We start from the raw sequence: 20,608 nt of genomic DNA, 5'->3' as shown, positions 1-20,608 counted from the left end.
GGTCTTAATGCTTCATCTATATAATGATGTCTCTTCTGGAAGAGCCTCTCAAATTTGTTTCTTATAGCAAAATCTTTTCTTTTTTTCCTTAGTGTAGTAATTCTATTTTCTGTGATTTCTAATGAAGATTTAAAGTTCGGCTTGCTTTTTAGCCAGCTCCTTTTTCCATCTCAGGCACTTATCATTTTTGTCATTCCTTGTTTTCTAGAGCTCGTGGTTTGTTTCCTTGAATTTTGTAAGGGTGCAAAGTAGCAGTTTTCTTTTTTAATAGTTTTAACAAGTCACAAGTTTATTTCTAGCTTATATCAAGACCAATGTGTGGTAGCAGGGGACCGAATCTTGTGTAGTCATTCCAAAAGCAGAATTCTTCAACTGTATGGCTTCTCTCTACCTTTTTATTAACATAATTTACCAGTTTAATCATTTTTAAGTCTACAGTTCAGAGGCATTAAGTACATTCACATTATGCAAAAAGCAAGTGCTTTTTAGTTTTTTCATTTCAAATCTTTCAAAAATAAAATGTTTTCAGAGTTCCTTTGTTGTTTTTTATGGTGAGTCATTCTTGAAGTATGAAAGGCTGAGTCAGGGCTGGTATTTGTTCAGATGAGTTAATGTATGTGAAATAGAGCACTCCCTGGCACGTAGCAAGTGGTATAGAAGTGTGTGCTAAAGAAATCAATGTAAGATGGATGTGTTAATGCTCCCATTTTCTCTCCTGTGCTCTGTGAAGCTACTCCTTTTGGATCTTAGACTGTAAGACTGATGCATTCAATTTTGTGTTTGCAGTTTAGTGATCCAGTAGTCTGAGGGGTTCAGGAAGTAGCCACAGCCTTGGCCTTAACAGCAAGCAGTTCATCGTGGCATAATTTATTCTCTATCTTTTGATATACTGGCTTTAGTTTCTTGTTGTTTTGACCCGGTTCCTTGCTAAAAGGTGTAATTATGCTTATTCTCCATCCTGTTAATGCTTTCTGCCATGTTATCTCTGCGTTAAACTTCCCCCGTTTTCCCTTTTATTGTAGCAGCTATATTCTTTTTTGTTCACTGTTTTCAAAAGCCATTAATCCATAAAGACAAAAAGGAATTCCAAATTCATGTAGACCTTTACCCAAGAATTCACTCTCAGTGGTACTGCTCTCAGTTGGGGGCTGGTGGTAGGGTTCTGCAGTATTACATTGCTCCACCGCCAAGGTGGGGTGCTCAGCTGATGTTTCAGTCTGGCCATTGGCACTGTGTGAGGCAGAAGTACATAATATGTATTGCATAATACTCTGATCCAGCAATGAAATAGGTATTGCTTATTTTAAAATTATTTTTTCATTTCTATAAGGCTAGTGGTAATGGGTAGGAAGACTAGATAGACACAAGTCTTACTGACTATTGTACCTTCTAGGTTGAGAATGAAGAAGAGATCAAGAATCTCAGACAGCTTCATGATTTGGTATACTCACAAGCCTGCAGCTGGTTTCAGAATTTAAGAGACAGATTTCGAAGCCAAATTCTTCAACACTTTGGCTCAATGCCTGGGAGGGAGGAAAACCTTCAGGTATGATGGCTTTGATATTGTTTCCAAAAGTCTCACTTTTTTTTAAATAAACTCAAATTAGTGGATTTTTAAGTTTTTTTCCCCCTTTGGCACAGCATTCCCTTTGTCCCTGCTGTCTTTAAAATCATGACCGTAGTCTCCAGATCAGTGGTACCCACTACAGTTTGTCTAGGAAGGGGATGGACAGAGTTGTCAGCTGAGGTAGCTGTAGCCGTCATTGCATAGAAGGAAGAAGCCCTTACCCGAGGATTTGCTCGAAGGAGAGATAAGGAATTAATAGTGGAACATTCTGGTAAAATAATACTACCTAGTAAATCGTGATTAAGAGACCTAGTTGGCCTGGGAGCAGTCAGCTTCTTTGACAGTTGGGAGATGCATCATTTTATATACTTTCTAGAAGTCTTCTTTCATCTCCAACTTTTTTCCTTCTTCAATTCAATTCCTTTTTTCCTACTTCAATTCATTTTCACATTTCATACTTCACTCCTCATGAAACCATTGTTCTGATGGTCTTGCTCAAGTACTGAGGCACTTTCTGTGCAAGCAAACATGTGCAGTAGGGTACCATAAGATGCACAAGAAGAAGTATCCCCATTCTGAAAAGTCTGATGATAGACCTATCCAAACACCAACTTTTAGGCCTAAGCATTTTGAATTGAATAACATGGTTATGTTAGCAGATTTCATAATGTATTGGCTATAAATAAATATATGAAGAGGGAGAGAGAATAGATCCCACTGTGATGGACACTGCTTCTCATCCTAGTTTTCAAAGGATGGTCCAAGTCTGTCTGATTCCCAGTTGAATCCTTCACCTGGACCTGAACTAACATCAGACCATCTCCAAATGGGTACTCATTGTGTGTCTTACAGACTAGTTGCCACACATTTGTTTTATCCAGGCTACCAGAATCTGAGTAAACTTGATAGAGATAGCCTTTGATCATAAAATTGAGCAAGTAAATTTTAAATGTAAAAACTCAACATTCCTTTCACCACCTTCCCCTTTTATTATTCAGTCCTCTGCCCTTGCTTTCTAGTATTATTATTGTAGATCAGTATTTGGTCATGAAAACAAAAGCAGCCACTCTGTATAATCCAGGCTGAAAAGTTTATTGTAGGATGTAGAGTTGACACAGCTGTTGGCAGAGCTGCAAGAGTGAAGATCAGGGACATCACTGATGGGAGACAGGGAGCTGCCACCATAGATCTCTCAGCCTGACACCAGTAAAGCACCATCTCCTCCAGAACATGCAGGGAAGTTTCTGTAATTCTTAGGAATCCCAGGGAGGCACCTATCAGCAGCAGTCTGTAACACTGTAGCAGGTGGTTCTTAAGTATTCTCAGGAAGGCTCTGCGGATCTGCCAACACTTTACAACAGTCTCTGGAGAACAATGGTTTCTTCTCTTCCAACTTCCACATCTCACAGAAGTATGCCTCTCCTTTGCCAAGTCTAACCAAGAACTGTCTGAGAGAGGGGATTCTGGGAAATGTTTCTGACCTCTCTGAAATGCAAGAAGGAGGTGGTAGTGATACTGACCTGAAAACATAGTCCAAAAATACAGCAACTCTGGTTTGACTCTCGAAGAATCTGGAGGGATACAACATTGATCTCAGGAGCGGTTTTTGTCATTTTGAACCAGGTTTCAGGTTCAATAAGAAGCAATCCAGTGTGCAGTAGAAGTGACTTAAAAATTCTTCTGTATAAATTCCAAGTTCTAACAAAAAAAAAAAAAAATAAAAAAAAAATAAAAAAAAAAAAAAAAAAAAAAAATTCCAAGTTCTTTCGTTAGCCATCAGATATAGCCCTTATAACATCAGAAGGACTTCTTTGCTGGCAATGTTTATTTTTTCAAGCAAAACTGGAGGCTGAGACCTTTTATATGTTGCCTAGAATTTCATAGTTCTTTGAAGACATTTTTAACTTAATTGATATTTAATTAGGATGGTTTTGCCTCCGTAGCACATTTGGCAGTGACAGCTCACCAACTTTTTCTCTTGCTACTTCAATTCATGTTTGTCTCTTCACATTTAATACTTCACTCATGAAACTGGAGATATTTTTCACTGTCACAGTTGAGGTGCTGCTACTGGCATCTTATTGGATAGCGGCTAGAGATAATGCTGAACATGCTAGAAGGCACAGGCCTGAAGTTGAGAGACCCTGCTCTAAGGCGGTGCGGTGCAGAGGGAAGCGTCCTGGCCATAGAGTCAGGACTGGTTTCAGTCTTAGGCAATTTATATTTCTGGTGTTCAGTTTCCCCGGTTTATATGGGTATAATAACCTTCCTTACATGATTGTTAAAAGAATTTGAGGTAGGAGCCGACACATAGTAAAGTGCTCAATGAAAAGTAGCTTGTTGGTTACATAGATGTGTATTTTATTAATACTATAAACTGTTGATTATTTTTAGGCAACCCCTAATGGACCTGCATGGTGTTGGTGGCTTCTTGCAGTTCTTCCTGTAGATCCCCGATACCAGCTGTCAGTTTTGTCAATGAAGTCTTTGAAAGAACGGTTGACAAAGATACAGCATATACTGACTTATTTTTCTAGAGACCAATCTAAGTAACTAACTGCTTGGATCTTCCTTTAAAGTTACCCTAATCTGGCTGTGTTGATGGCCAGATTGTCTGCTGCCTTTTGCACATCCAGTGCTGGTTTGAGAAATGTAATGAAACCTTTTTTTTTCTCCCTTCAACCTCCTGAATCATGTGGTTCTGCAAATGAATACCTTCAACTAGGACTTAGACCACTAAGAACTTGCACAGAAAAACACGCACTGAATGTGTGTCAAACCTCTACATTGTGATGAAGTTGCACTATGTACCATATTCTAAAACGAAATGAGAACTGTGTGTATGTGGGGTGTGTGTGTGCGCGCGCGTGTGTGCATTTTCTCTGGCTTTAAAATTAAAAAAAAAAAAAAAAAAGCCATAGAGAGCAGACCTTGCTGAGGGTTGGTTATTGCCCAAGTTTACAACAGTAGTGATACAAGTTTTTGCGAGTTGAATTTGCCTCAGATAAATCTGTCCTAATGCTTCTATTTGCACAAGTATGTAAACTATGGTATTGAGTATCACTCTTTGTTGGAAATACTGCTCTTGCTGAACTGTCTTGACCATTGACTATGACACAGTTTCTTATTTATGTAAATACTTGCATCCTAGTGGCCAACAGGCTTTGGATGCAGGACCTAGAGCCAGTTTTCAGGAACAATTGCAAACCTGCCATGGTACTGTGCATCTATTCATAAAACACTTAAAACTGTGAAACTATGGTTTACATTTAATTGTACATAAAGGTAAATGGAGAACTCAATTCAGTACCAGTTAGTTTGTACATTTTAGGGGACTTTCCACATTAACTGCCCATCTATATAATTTATAGTTTGACATGATGTGTTTGTTTAAAAAAAATTACATAGTATAAATCCATTAAGGATCATGGATCTGGGGGAAGAGAAGAAGCTTAATGTAGAACTAAGCTTTTAAAGTATGTTTTATTTTTTAATTCTGGTCTTGGTGCAAATGTTAGTTATGCCTTATTCATATCACAATTAGATCACCATGCTGTGACATGGTTTATATTCATGCTGCCCTAGATACTTTTGTAATTATTTGTTGCAAACTTGTGACTGTCCCTATTAACTTTCTTTTATGTAAGTACTTTGTAAAAGTTTCTTAAACTTTTGCTTTTGCTTATTTAATTTTGAATAAAAGCTAAATTCATAATAATTTTTTTCTTAAATTTTAGGTCAGTGTCATAAAGATGAGATTAGTTTTGCTTACTGTTTTGTAACATGAGACATAAGCTTATAGTTTTCAAACTATTTTTTGGGGTCATTTTTTTGACCAAACAATGCAGTGTCTTAACATGGCCTTAGGCCCTAAAACAATCCTTTAAAGTACGATTTTTCAGCGTTTAAAAAAGCCATGTCCCTTTAGGATAAAGACCAAATTCTTCATCTTACCCCCATTTGAGACTCCCTGATTAAACATCAGGACCCAATTCCCCAGGTAGCATTTTCCAAACATAAATATATCATTTAACAGTGAAGATTTTTTATATAAAATATATTCGGAAATGACTGCCTAGTGAACCATCCTTTGCCTCCATGATTATGCTAATTGAGAATTTTATCTAGAGTGGGCCATTCCCCGAAAGCACTTTATCAACAATCCTGGAGTGTTAAACTTTCTTATAATAAACTATTGAATGCCTGTTAAGTAGTGTCTGGGTAGTAATATACATGCAAAGTTAACCTATAATTCTTAAACTATATATGATAGGAAGTAGGATTTACCTGGTGCTGAATCTTCATCTGTGACACGTGTGTGCAGACACACAAATGGGCATTAAATGATCTCTGTGTACATATACATACTAATGGAAATTCATGAGTTTTATCATTTGACCTTAATTTTGTGATGAATGTTCATTATTCTGTCCATAGATTTTCATGGATCCCTGGACAGCTATTTTCCTACTACATCTTACATAACATTTATCCAGAAAGGGGAAAAAAGGTCTGATTCTTACCCTTATTATTCTAAGTGACTAAATTCAGTCCCTGTTCAACATTTCAAGTCAAAGTAGCTAGTTGGTGCTCTTAATACACCTGACTCTACATGTCCATATATCTTCCTGGTCAAAGGAGACTCTTAACACCTTCACTCAACTAAAACTCTGAACTCCATAGTACTTTCCTTGTGCTTTGCTAATGGCACTTACAGGAGATAACAATCATGCATAAACCCACTCATGAGTATTATGATTGGTGCCTAGCAGTTTAGACAGATTTAATAGGCTGACCACTCAACTGAAATAAGTGCCAATTAGAAAGAGAGACTGCATAAAGATGGTTAGAGCAATAACTTTGCCTTCTTCCCCAAATCCAACAAAAATGACACACACAAAAAAAGGAAGAAAAATCTAATGACATTGTGAAACCAAAAATCCATCAATTGACAAATGCTTTTGAGGAATTTCTGAGCTATGGGAACGGGACTTGATAGAGAAGACTGAGAACACAGCTTTGCAGAAGAGGAAGACTGTATCGCAACTAGGGGAGGGTCTTGGAAAACTCAAGAGGATTTTGTGGGGAGATAATACCTGACAAAGGTAGATCATTTGGCTTCTTCCCTACTTGGACTGAGTAACAGCAACAGCAGCTGTTCTCTAGCCAAATCACAGAATGTGGACACTGGGCCAAGAGAAGACCCATGAAACATTAGCTACAGATCCCCAGTAGGATGGAAAGTCCCCACACTAAGAGAGCAAACCACTGATCTACCTCATGTGGTAGTGCGTTCCAGTGTTCTTCCACAATCAACAGAAGCAGGCTTCCTGTGACTGTTATTCCAAACAACAAAGATAGACAAACTCTAGAAATTTGAGGAAAACCTCTAAATGAGACACCAAAATCAGTATCTTTAGATTTGAGGATTCAAAAAAGAAAAATTATCTTTTTTTAATTTCAAAAAAGCTCTAGAAATCTAAGAAATGTTTTTAGACCATCCCTGGTACTGCAAAAACATTCAATAGAAGTTCATTGAATCAGTGAATGAATCATAAAAATAAGTAGGTGAGCTAAATAAAAGAATGAATGCAATGAATTTGGGAGCCCGACGTGAGACTTGATCCTGGGCCTCCAGGATCACACCCTGAGCTGCAGGCGGTGCTAAACCGCTGTGCCACCAGGGCTGCCTGAATGCAATGAATTAATGAGGAGGAAGGTTGAATTGGGACCCCTTCCAGAACACAATGATAGATCCATTAAGTATGGGATATGGAGGATAGATTCAAAATTTTTACATCCATCTACTAGAAGTGTCTTGAGAGTGGAAGAGAAGCAGCAAATAGTACAAGTAATTTTCTCAGACTTCAAGACAAAGAATAATCTACTTGCTTTCTCAGGGACCAGATTCATCCATCTAAAGGGAACAAGGCAAACTTAGACTGAGCACAAACAGAATAGCAATAACTCCGTTGTCTAGCATTGATCTGCAATGAGAGAACTGGCCCAATGATATGAATCTAGTGTGAATTTTCTTCATAAACCAATGTTCAAATGCCAACATTTTCAAAATGTTAAGCATTTTTACAGATAAAACCTTTATAACTCAGTTTAATAAATGAGTTCTCTTGCAGACCTGCCTCCAAATAGCTTTTGTCTGTTCACCAAAATTCAATGTATCTGTAAGGGTTTGGGGGCAGGGCATGATTTAGAGTATTGAAAAGAATATAGGCTTACTTTGAAAATGTAGTAAGACCATATTTAATCCAGAGAAAAATCCTGTGAGGCAGGCATTCTTGTACAGATGAGAAAACTGAAAGACTAAGTAGTTAAGTAATTGTCAAAGGATTTACACAGCTAATGTGTGGTGAAACTGACTTTGAATCTAGGCATCTGGTTCGACCTTATTGCCATATCAAGTTATGAAACATCTAAGAAGGTCAATGTGTAAAGAAGGGTCTGGAAATGATTCACTTGACTTTCTGACATAGCAGGCTTTATGCGTGACAGGGAGTACATTTTACAGCTATGGAATTAGAACTTGATTTTAAGCACCTCACCAAGGTTGTGAGATGGCCAAATCAAGCTTAGCCATATATTTTTGGAAGCAGTGTAAATTGCTAACAATCTTTTTAGAAAGTTATGTTGCAATGTATATATCAAGGATCATTAAAATGGTCATATTCTTTGACCCAGTCTAATTTTAGAGGAAGTACCTTAATTCAAGAAAATAGAATCCACATGAATGATGATATTCTTTTAATGTCTCTAGAACAGCAAAAACTTAGAACCAACCAGTGCCTACTATTGGTAACAAATAGACTGTGTGAAAAAGCATAGTTCAAAAGTATAATTATGCCACAATTAACATGGTATATTAAAGAGAAGACATGGGAACCTGGATGGCTCAGTCATTGAAGTGTCTGCCTTTGGCTCAGGTCATGATCCCAGGGCCCTGGGGTTGAGCCCCACATTGGGCTCCCCACTCAGTGGGGAGACGGCTTGTCCCTCTCCTTCTGCTCCTTTCTGCCTGCCCCTTGTGCTCTTTCTTAAATAAAAAATGTTTTTAAAAGTAGAAGATACTAGGTAAAAATGAAAATGATAAGGTCAACAGGTAATATATTTTCTTTAGAAATCCTGTAGGTCTTAGAGGGATGGCCAGCCACCTAATCTGTTCAACCTACAGCTACGTTACTCTTGGGATTTACTATTTGAAATTGTGACCACATGAACCTTTATGAACATCACGGTTACACTGATCAACTTTGTTCTGTTTCAAGTACACAAAAGCTTGGAGGCTGGAAATAGTAGTAGTAAAGAATGATTGTATAGGCATATATCTTAAAAAAAAAAAAAAAAACCTCTCAGGGTATTTGGCATTGTCCTTTCACTGTTCAGTATTAGGAAATATGAAGAGAAGTAAATGTGAAAACCATTTTGGTGATAAAGATGTTAAACCATGGTAACCACAGGACTTCCAGGAAAGATGGAGTAGGAGGATGCTAAACTCACTTTGTACCACAGACACACCTAGATAACACTCAACTACTGTAAATAATGCAGAAAATGACAAAGTTTGGCAGAACAAACTTTCTAAAGCTAAATATAAAGATGTCATGTAACAGCAGAGATGAGATCGGGAACCAAGCTGACCTATGAGACTGTCCCAGGGAAGGAGGGATGACCACTGCAAGCACAGAAAAGGGAACAATACAGACCCCACACCAAGGACCCTAGGCCTGGGGGGACCCACACAGAAGAGGAATCCCCCTAACATTTGTCTTTGAAAACCAGAGGACCTAACATCACATGTTCATAAAATTAGTGGAATAACACCTAAAACTTTAAAAACCAGCAGACCCCACTCTGGAAGATCAGGCGTATAATAGGAAACTGAGTCCCCACCCTTAAAGAGACAACACAACAAACATCCACAGACACAGCATAGAAGCAGCAGTTTGAAAGAAGAAAGGGTGGTGGTTGGGGGCGATACAGGAAAGAAATCTACTTACTAATTTCAGAACATGCACTGGAGGAGCAGGCATCTTTAAGAGACTTCTCCAAGAACAAAAGAACTGTCAGACGCCATTTCCTTCCCCCACCCCCCATCCTAGATACCCAGACACCTGCAGGAACCAATACAGCTCCCACACACTCTGCCTAGTTTGCTAACAGTGAAACCAGTTCCTGTGTTTCCTACAGGCCTGCCCTCTTTAACCCACCCTCAGCAGGAGACCACCCAAAATGAGGCCACAAGCCTGGCAGTGTACAAGCAGCCCAACAGGGCCAAGACCACTCTAAAGTGACTTGAGCCACATGAAGGGGGTTAATAACCACACATCAGTTTGACATTTGTCCCAGCAATAGGTTGGGGGCGGACATCTGGTCTGATTGCAGGCCCCACCCACTAACAAAAACCTCACAGGGGACAACACAGGAAAAGAGCTCCACAGTGTAGTGCTACTGCGGCTTTGGCAAACATCTGGTCTCACTCAACACAAGCCCAAAGCAGCCCCAAACTGGCACATTAATATCACATGCACCAAGTCCTGCCCACAACAGGCAAAGAAAGCCATTGCAGATGACTGAAGTCAAATACAGCTCAGACACAATAGTAGGGCACATGCAACACACAGGCACCCATGAAGTACCAGGTTCTAGCAAGTGGAATGTTGCCCTGCAGGGTACTGCAAGACCTCTTCTTCCTATGGCCACTGCTTTCAAGAGCAGGAGACATAGTTGACTTAAATAACACAGAGAAACAAACATGAAGAGTTAGACAAAGAAGGAGACAGAAGAATAGATCCCAAATGAAAGAACAAAATCATGAGACCTAAATGAAGTGGAGTTAAGGAATATGCCTGATGGAGAATTTAAAGTAATGATTACAAAGATACTCCTTGGACTTGAGAAAAGAATGGAGGATCTCAGCAAGATCCTCAACAAAGAAATAGAAAATAAAGAACCAATCAGAGATGAAGAACTCAAGAACTGAAATTAAAACACACTACAGGGAATAGTAGACTAGGGGAAGCAGAAAGATCAGTGACCTGGAGGATATGGTAATGGAAAGGAATCAAGAGAAGAGACTAAGAGAACTCAGTGACCCCATGAAGCATAACAATATACACATTATAGAGATCCTAGAAGATGAAGAGGGAATAAACGGGGGGCCAAAAATTTGAATAGCTGAAAATTTCCCTAATCTGGAGAAAGAAATAGCTTTCCAGATCCACAAGACAGTAGAAACTGTGCAAGCAGAAGAGCATAGCATATGCAAAGTGCTGAAAGAGAAAAACCTGCAGCCAAGAATAATAGATCCAGCAAGGCCATCATTTAATAGAAGGAGATGGGGCACCTGGGTGGCTCAATCAGTTAAACATCAACCCTCTACTCAGGTCATGATCTCAATGTCCTGGGATCGAGCCCTGCATCAGGCATTCTGCTGGGGGGTGGGGGGTGTCTGCTTGTCCCTCTCCCTCTGCCACTCCCCCTACTTATATGCTCTTGCTCGCTCTCTCTCAAATAAATAAAATCTTTAAAAAATAAAATAGAAGAGAGTATCCCAGGCAAAAAAAAAAAAAAAAAAAAAAATGTTTCACCACTAGCCCAGCCTCACAAAAAGAAAATTAAAAGATTATTCTTTAAGTGGAAAGGAAAACCACCAAGCAGGAACAAGAAAACTAGGAAGTGCAAAAGCAAAAAGGTAGATCTATAAAAATTAGTCAAGGGTTTCACAAAATGAAAGGTATAAAGTATGGCACTATATATCTAAAATGGAGAGGGGAAGAGGGAGGAGAGGAATAAAAGTTTAATGCTTTTGGAAGGTGTTCAAACTTAAATAACCACTAACTTAATATAGATTTCTATCTGCACAAGATGTTACATGTAAACCTAATGGTAACCATTAAAAAAAAAAAAAAAAACAACTGGTAATAGCATTGCAAAAAATAAAGAAATGGAATACAAATATCTCACTAAAGAAAGCCAACAAACCATGAAAGAAGAGCAGAAAAGGAAGATAGAAACAGAACAAAAACAATCATTAAAATAAGTAACAAAATGGAAGTAAGAACAAGCCTATCAATAATTACCTGGGGCAGAAGGGAGGCCTGTGGCTCAATTTGTTAAGTGTCCAACTGCTGATTTCTGCTCAGGTCGTGATCTCAGGGTTGTGAGATCGAGCCCCATGTAGAGCTCTGCACTGGGCGTGGAGCCCACCTAAGATTCTCTCTCCCTCTCCATCTGCCCCTACCCACCCCCCCACCACCCACTCATGCTTTCTCTCAACTAAAAAAAACAATTACTTTGAATGTAGATGATGGATTAACTAAACATTTCATCAAAAGACACAGGGGGGCAGAATGGATACAAAAGCAAAACTCATCTACATGCTGCCTACAAGAAACTCATTTCAAACCTAAAGACACCTGCAGATTGAAAGTAAAAGGATGGAAAAGCAATTACTATGCAAATGGAAGTGAAAAGAAAGCTAGGGTAGCAAGACTTCACACAGGACACAGACCTGTGTTACAAAGAATGTAACAAGAGATGAAGAACACTACATGATCATGAAGAGAACTATCCAAGAAGATATAACTATTGTAAATATTTATGCACCCAATACGGGAGCACCCAAATATGTAAAGCACGTATTAACAAACATAAGGAAAGTAATTGATAAGTAATATAATACTAGTAAAGCACTTTAACACCTCACTTACATCAATGGATAGATCCTCCAAACAGAAAATCAACCAGGAAGCAGCAACTTTGAATGACGCATTGGACTAGATGAATCTGATATATTCAGAACATTCCATCCTAGAACAGCAGAATACATTCTTTTCAAGTGCACAGGGAACATTCTTCAGAATAGATCACATATTAGGATGCAAAACAAGTCTAAACAAATTCAAAAACACTGAAGACATGCCACACTCTTTTCCAACCACAATGAAACTAGAAATAAAACACAAGAAAAAAAATTGAATGAACACAAATACATGTAGGTTAAATAACATGCTACTGAAAAGTAAATGGGTCAACCAAGCAATCAGAGTATTCCAAAAAACACATGAAGACAAATGAAAATGAAAACACAATGGTCCAAAATCTCTGGGATGCAGCAAAAGCTATTCTAAGAGGGAAGTTGATAGCAATACAGGCCTACCTCAAGAAGCAAGAAAAATCTCAAACTAACCTTACACCTAAAGGAGCTAGCTCATAGAATAATTCTATGAAGAATAACAAAACCCAAAACCAGTAGAAGGAAAGATATAATAGAGATTAGAGCAGAGAAATAACAGCCAACACCACAGAAAGACAATGGATTATAAGAGATTATGAAAAATTATATAGCAAACTGGACCATCTTGAAGAAATGGATAAATTCCCAGAAACATATAACCCCCCAAAACTGAAGCAGGAAGAAATAGAAAATTTGAATGGACCAATTACTGGCAATAAAATTGAATAAGTAAACGACTTCCAACCAGAGAAAAGTCCAGGACCATACTGCTTCACAGGCAGATACTGCTAGATATTTAATGAAGAGTTAACCCCTATTCTTTTCAAACTATTCCAAAAAAAATAGAAGCGGACAGAGAGTATGGGGATTCCCCAAAAAGTAAAAATAGGATTACCATATGATCTAGTAATTCCACTACTGAGTATTTACCCAAAGGATACAAAAACACTAATTTGAAAATATATGTGCACCTCTCTATTTGTTGAAGCATTTGGCTATTTACAGTGGCCAAAATAGAGAACCAACCCTATTGCCCTATTGTCTATTGATTGATAAATGGATAAATAAGATATATATATATGATTGCTTGGTTGACCCAATTATATATATATAATGGAATTTTGCTCAGCAATGAAAAAAAAAAGTGAAATCTTGCCATTTGCAACACCATGGGTGGATCTAGAGAGTGTAATGCTAAGTGATGTAAGTCAGAGACAAATGCCATATGATTTCCCTCATATGTGGAATATAAGCAACAAATGAGCAAAGAAAAAAAGGACAAACAAAAAGACAGACTTTGACTTATAGAGAACAAACTAATGATAACCGGAAGGCAGGTGGCTGGGGGTAGGGGAGGGTGAAATAGGTGAAGGATATTAAGATACCTACCATGATAAGCACTGAGTAATATAATTATTGAATCTCTATGTTGTACACCTGAAACTAATATATCACTGTGTTAATTATACTGGAATTTTAAAAATTAATTTTTAAAAACATAGAATTCTTCTAATACGGCTTTTTTCTTTTGTAATGGGAACAATATAGAAAATAAAGTTAAATGACTTTTTCAGGCTGACACTTTTACAGCCTATCATGAACTTCATAGACTGTAGCACATTCTTCAAGTGGCTATATTTCAAAGGATACCACTTTAAGAAACAGTAGGGGAACAAAGTTTAAGTCCAGGCCCCCTTACTAACTAGCTATTTGGACTGAGGGGGGGCACTTGGCAGGATGAGTACTGGGTGTTATGCTAAATGTTGGCAAATTGAACTCCAAAAAAAAAATTTTTTAAAAATAGCCATTTGGGCTTGGGTAGGTATTTTCATATATAAACCTCAGTTTCCTCCTTTTCAAAATAGGGATTAGAGACAATGTATATAAAACATGCAACAGAAGAGCAGCTACTCAAATGAGAAATAGCCATTATTACTATAACTAAATGTATAACAGTGAACTCCTAAAGATGGACTTCTATTAAATCATTAAACAGGTATACTCAGGAACGGCAGGAATATAGAAGTGTCTAAGTGGAGAATGTTCTAGGCTATACAACCTGGGATTGATTGATTGATTGATAAAAAAATGTCTGATCTGACATTGTCCAAAATCAGTCTTTGGCCATTTGATTTGATATTCACGGAATAAATTTTTGATTTATCCTTAAAGAGGACCAAAAGCAAGAAAGACAGCAAAGATTCAACTCTCATTTTAGAAGACAAAAGAAGAGTGGGAATTGTCATTGCTTTCAGGGGTTTGCTACAATTCTGCAGCTTGCAGCAGTCCTGAAGAAGTGAAATTCAGAAGAGTGGAGAAATGTGAATCTGGAATTTGGGTTGACTTTCCACTTATGCAATTCAGAAACAACCCTGGCTGTCTTAGAAATTTATTTTCAGGGGCGCCTGGATGGCTCAGCAGTTGAGCGTCTGCCTTTGGCCCAGAGTGTGATCCTGGAGTCCCGGGATCCAGTCCTGCATCAGGCTCCCTGTGGGGAGTTGGTTTCTCCCTGTGTCTCTGCCTCTGTGTGTCTCTCATGAATAAATCAATAAAATCTGTTTAAAAATTTATTTTCAGGAAGTAAAGTAGCATTATCAAACACTATTACCTTCCTCAGAGTGAGAATGTAAAGTTGAATTTATTACTTTTTGCCACATCAAGAATCTTGTGTAAGACGAACTTTGGTTATATTCAGAAACTGCACTATATAATTCGGATATATCGCAGGATAATTCATTGATATACTTGTCCTCCTTATATGACCGCCTCTATTAAAACTATTTCAGGGACACCTGGGTGGCTCAGTGGTTGGGCGCCTGCCTTCGGCCTAGGGGCTGATTCTGGAGTCCCGGAATCGAGTCTCACATCAGGCTCCCTACATGGAGCCTGCTTCTCCCTCTGCCTGTGTCTCTGCCTCTCTCTCTCTGTGCCTCTCATGAATAAATAAATAAAATATTTAAAAATTAAAAAAAAAACTATTTCAAGTAGGTGGTTCAATTTTTAATTTCTGGCTTCAAGAGATTTGGGTCTGGCATGCGCACATACAATATATATATGTATGTATGTGTGTGTTGTTGCAAAAATATATCATGATTAATAAGAGACTTTCAAGCATAAAATATGTTATATAACTAACATTCTTGGAGGGATAGTGGGATGGAAGTTAAACAATGAAAGGATTAAAGGAGAATTATATATTTTTAACAATTGGTTATTGGTAAGATCAAATTGCTATCATATTTATTCCATTGAATACATTTAAAATAGTCTTATGCTGTTTTATTTTAAAATCTTGTTACTATGAGCTGAAAATTGTACTTTTTTTGTACTAAAATTTATGATTAAAACACTTCAACTTAAAATATGTGAAGAGGAGCATAGTTTTCAAATTTTTTAGGGACTTCATAGGCAAAAATGTTTGAAGACTGCCTGGGTAGACCACTTCTTCTTGTTAATTATTCTGATAGTCTTGCCACCTTCACCACTTCAAGAAAAATCTTTCCAAAATTCTCATCTAATCATTCCGTTCCCTGGCTTGAAAACTTCTGGTGGTTGCTTTCAGAGGAAGAATAAAGTCTAACTTCTTTAGCTCTGCTTCAGCCTATGGTGCTCCCCAGCCTCTTATTACATTTTGTCACATCTTTCCTAAGACACAGTCTCCAAGAACCCTCCACTGACACCCCTGTGCATTGATTCTTTGCCTTAGAAGCTATATTCCTTTACCCTAGATAGTGAAATTCTACTTGTCCTCCAAGGCTGAACTAGAAAAAAAAAAATCATTACTCTTCTGTCAAACAAATGCCTAATCTCTCAAACAATATAAACTTTCTGCTTTGCCCTATATTGCTGCCAGTCCTGATTATAACATCCATTATGTATTGTACTTTTTCCATGTTTTATATTGTTCACTCAGTTTCACGGAGGATATTCTTATCGCTTCATGTCATTTCAAATAGCAGAAATCCAAATTAAAACAAAGCAAACAATAGAATAATGGTATATAACATGTAAGTAAGGAAAATCTTGTACAATTATGTGCCCTGTTTTTAAAATAGCTTCTGTATTCTTTTTTTAAAGATTTTATTTATTTATGAGAGACACAGAGAGTAAGAGAGAGAGGCAGAGACACAGGCAGAGGCAGAAGCAGGCTCCATGCAGGGAGCCTGACATGGGACTCAATCCCGGGTCTCCAGAATCAACCCCGGGCTGAAGGAGGTGCTGAACCGCTGAGCCACCTGGGCTACCCAGCTTCTGTGTTCTTTGAAGTGCCCTTATTGCTGAGCACCCAATGAATAATTGCCAAACTTTAATCCACTTGATTCATTATAAACCAGTGCCACTGAAATTAGTTAAGATATGCCAAGGAAACAAAAGCAGAGCAGATATTTCCAAAAGGCAAAGAAGGAAAGACAAGAGAGGAAGAAGAAGGGAGGGGAAGGGTGTGTGTATGTGGAGCTACTGAAGTGAATTTTACTATTAGCAACAAATTGAGTATGAAGGAAAAGAAATAAAGATGTAGCAGCATACAGAGTAAATCATTGTTGAGCAGTAGTACATGCTAGAACATGTCTAAGCAAGGACAAAAAGAAACAAAATGGCAAGGTGAAAGGTTTTAAGAACTCCTTATGCAACCCAGGGAGGGAAAGAAAAACATACCTTTAGTTCCAAGAATATTTCCACATCAGTGGAATTAGAACAGACCTGTGGCTTATCTCTTGCAGTCAAATGCTCAACCCCCAAACAGGCAAGTGGCAACTGAAATAGTTGCAATAGTTGCTATTAACCAAACTGCTCCTAAGTACCAGACACCACAGCTGACGTGTGTGTGTGTGTGTGTGTGTGTGTGCGCACGCATAAATATATATATATCTGCTGCAAGTATAATGCCAGACTGGCTTTTGTTCTTTTTTTAAGTGATCTAGATTTTTACCTGGAGCCTCCAACTTAAAAACAAAAGTTCATTTGAGGCCAATAGTTTGTAAGTCAAGGACTCAAACATTATACCTCAGTTTTCATAGGTATATGGTGGACTCTTTCAATATGTAGACTCAGACTTTTTATTTCTAAAAAGTTCTCCTGAATATAATTTAAAAAAATAATTTGCTTATTTTCTTCTATTGACTGTTCTTCCTCTATCTTCTAGATCTCTTACTTTCTCTTGTATCCTTACCTCTGTTTTCAGTTCTCTAGGCTGTTTTTGTTCTTCTGCAAGGCAATCAATATGTTCACTTAAATCTTTTTTTTTTAAGATTTTATTTATTTATTCATTCATGAGAGACACAGAGAGACAGAGACACAGGAAGAAGGGGAAGCAGGCTCCCTGTGGGGAGCCTGATGTGGGGACTTGATCCCGGGACCCCAGGATCATGACCTGAGCCGAAGGCAGATGCTCAACCACTGAGCCACCCAGGTGCCCCTAGGTTAATGCTGATTTTTTTTTTCTTTTTAAGAGAAAGGAATCTCAAATAGTCTCCACATCAGCATGGAGGCTAATGCAGAGCTCTGTCTCACAACCCTGAGATCATGACTGGAGCCAAAATCAAGAGTCAGATGCCCAACCCACTGAACCATGCAGGCCCCATGTTAACTCTGATTTTTAATGTCTTTATCTGAAGTGTTCTTTAATCTTTTCAAATGCTACTTCAATGATAAGAAATTCATTTCACAGTATTGTGTTATAGTTTTTCTCTATTTCATAGGTTTCTTAAAAAATCAGCTTTATTCCTAGCTGCCAAAAATAACCACAAGGAAACTACTGACCAATATTCCTTAGGCATATAGATGCCCTTGTTATGAAGAATTGAATAAACCATGCTAAAATGAATGGAAATGCTAAAAACAATTGTTAAAAAAAGGTTGAAGGCCTCACACTTCCTGATTTCAAGATTTACTACAAAGCTGTAGGAAACAAGGTGGTGCACATTGCTATAGTGGCCTCAGGACATTACTACAGCCTTCATTTCAGACTGACAAGGATTATGATGCAAAAGCCATGTGGAAGCATGGTTGCAACTGGTTGAAAATTTCCTTTCTCAGATTATAACTGATTCTAGTCGCTAGAGGTAGAAAATTTGTAGATAGAGATAAAATTGCCAAACATGAGGAAAGGAAGGAACTTAGAGATAAATCAGCAGGTCGTACTCAAAATAATCATCATGCCTTTGGATCCAAGAATATCTATCTATAAATCCACTCAGCCTAGCTGGTAAATGTGAGACACGTAGACAGGAAAACCCATCCTTCCATCCCAAGTCAAAATATCTGAATGGTTGTAGCACCTTATACCTATACTAGTTACTCCATAAGCATGTACAGAATGACTAGATATCTGGATATACAAGAATAAATGATTTATGTTACCATCAACTTGGTAAGATTTTCAAAATTAAGACTAGGGGAAATGGCAGAAGAGGATCCTAGGCTTACCTTGTTACATGGAGGTAACCTAGATAACACCTTGTCACCTAGGTAACACCCAGTCAGTGTAAACAATGCCCCAAAGACTGACAGAAGATTCTCCAAAGCAAAATGTAGAGAAGAGGCCACATCAAGGAGGGCAGGAGGACACAGACATGGTCAGCAGCCAAACTGACCTGCAGGAAGGTCCATGTGAGGCAGGAATGCTGTAGGCACACAGAAGGGAGAGGAGTAGACCTAAGAGCAAGCACCCCAAGTGCAGGAGACCCACATTTAGAAGACAAATCCCTGATAACATTTGGCTTTGAAAACCAGAGATGCCTAACTTCATGAGTTTTTACAATCAGTGAGGCTTAACACCCAGAACTTTAAAAACTAGTGAGTGTGGCTCTGGAGAGCCAGAAGAGTGAGTGGAAACTGAGCTCCTGCCCTTAAAGAGACTGCACAACAAATGGACCTCTGATATGTCATAGAAACAGCAGTTTGAAAGATGCCTGGAGTATATGGTAAGATTTATTTACTAACCTCAGAGAGTATCCTGGAAGGGCAGGGATCTTTGGAAGACTTCTCTAAGAACAGAATTGCTGGCAGGTACCACTTCCCTCACCTGCCCCCCAGCCTATATACAGGGACTTCTGTGGGAAAGAACACAATTCCAACATTCTCCACCTAGTTTGCTAACAGTGTGCCTTGCGCCCAAGTTCTCCTGTGGACTCATTCCCTCCAGCACGCCCTCCACAGGTATACATCCAAACTAGCACCATAAGTGTGTCATTGTGCAAGCAGCTGCCACAGGGGTCAGTGCCACCATAAAATGACTCCTGCCTCAGGGAGAGGGGAAGAAAACCACACACACCAGTTCAACTGCTGCCCCAGCAATGGGCTGGGAGCAGTCAAATGGTCTCACTGCAGCCCCCACCCACCAACAAAATCTGCTCAGGGGACAACACAGGGAAGGTACCTGCAAGGAGGTACTATTGCATCTCTGGCAAACACCTGGTCTGAAGCCCAGACTGGCCAACACAGGGATCAAACTCTACCCACAACAGGTAAAAAGAGCCATTGCAAATGATCGGACTGAAGGCAAAACACAGCTCAGCTACAACAACAGGGCACACAAAACACACATTGGAGACACCCTGGAAGTGCTAGGTTCTGGTGAACAGGGTAAAGTGCATTGCAGGCTCTACAGGATCTCTTCTTCAGAAGGTCACAACTTTCAAGAACTGGAGACATAGACTTTCCTAACACATAGAAACAGAGATTTATTTAACTTTTTAAAAAAATATTTTATTTATTCATGAGAGACACAGGCAGAGGGAGAAAAAGGCTCCATGCAGGGAGCCCAACATGGGACTTGATCCCAGGTCCCTAGGCTCAGGCTCTGGGTTGAAGGCAGATGCTCAACCGCTGAACCACCCGGGCTGCCCAGAAACAGAGATTTAGACAGAAGGAGTAGACAGAAGAATATGTGCCAAATGAAAACAGGACAAAAGCACAGCAAGGGAGCTAAAATAAAATAATAATAATAATAATAATAATAATAATAATAATAATAAAATAAAAAAGATAAAAATTAAAAAATGGAGATAAATATACTTGATAGAGAATTTAAACTAAGGGTCATAAATATACTCACTAGACTTGAAAAAAAAAGTAGATCTCAGTGAGCCCCTCAAAAAAGAGATAGAAAACACAAAAAAAGAACTTATCAGAGATGAAGAACTCAGTAACTGAAATTAAAAACATACCACAGGGAACAAATAGACTAGAGGAAGAATGGATCAGCAACCTAGAGAGATAGTAATGGAAAACAATCAAGCTGAACAGAAGAAAAATTAAAAATGAGAATAGATGACGGGAACTCAGGAACA

The 20,608-nt window shown here is 38.5% G+C and overlaps 1 protein-coding gene and 1 long non-coding RNA gene across 5 annotated transcripts in view; one reads left to right on the top strand and one right to left on the bottom strand.

The window, feature by feature from the left end:
• LONRF1 (LON peptidase N-terminal domain and ring finger 1) overlaps nt 1-5,777 on the top strand; it is a 36,958-nt gene extending 31,181 nt beyond the window's left edge. Inside the window, exons 11-12 of the mRNA XM_025477367.3 lie at nt 1,394-1,546; nt 3,962-5,777. Of these exons, the coding sequence (XP_025333152.1) occupies nt 1,394-1,546; nt 3,962-4,120 (312 nt within the window). The 3' untranslated portion in view covers nt 4,121-5,777. The remainder of the gene's footprint in view (nt 1-1,393; nt 1,547-3,961) is intronic.
• LOC112678304 (uncharacterized) overlaps nt 1-18,788 on the bottom strand; it is a 37,787-nt gene extending 18,999 nt beyond the window's left edge. Inside the window, exon 1 of one of the 4 annotated variants that reach the window (XR_003147505.3) lies at nt 18,744-18,788. This is a non-coding gene — a long non-coding RNA (uncharacterized LOC112678304). Of the gene's footprint in view, nt 1-3,087; nt 3,228-5,854; nt 5,954-12,291; nt 12,397-18,743 lie in introns of those variants that run through there. The other 3 variants (XR_003147524.3, XR_004805628.2, XR_007402562.1) reach the window with 3 other exon arrangements.
• Between the last annotated feature and the right edge of the window lie 1,820 nt (nt 18,789-20,608).

Source organism: Canis lupus, chromosome 16, assembly GCF_003254725.2.
Source record: "Canis lupus dingo isolate Sandy chromosome 16, ASM325472v2, whole genome shotgun sequence".
Lineage (NCBI taxonomy): Eukaryota > Metazoa > Chordata > Mammalia > Carnivora > Canidae > Canis > Canis lupus.
Note: the sequence above shows the minus strand (reverse complement) of the source record. Positions and strands in the feature narration are given on the sequence as shown.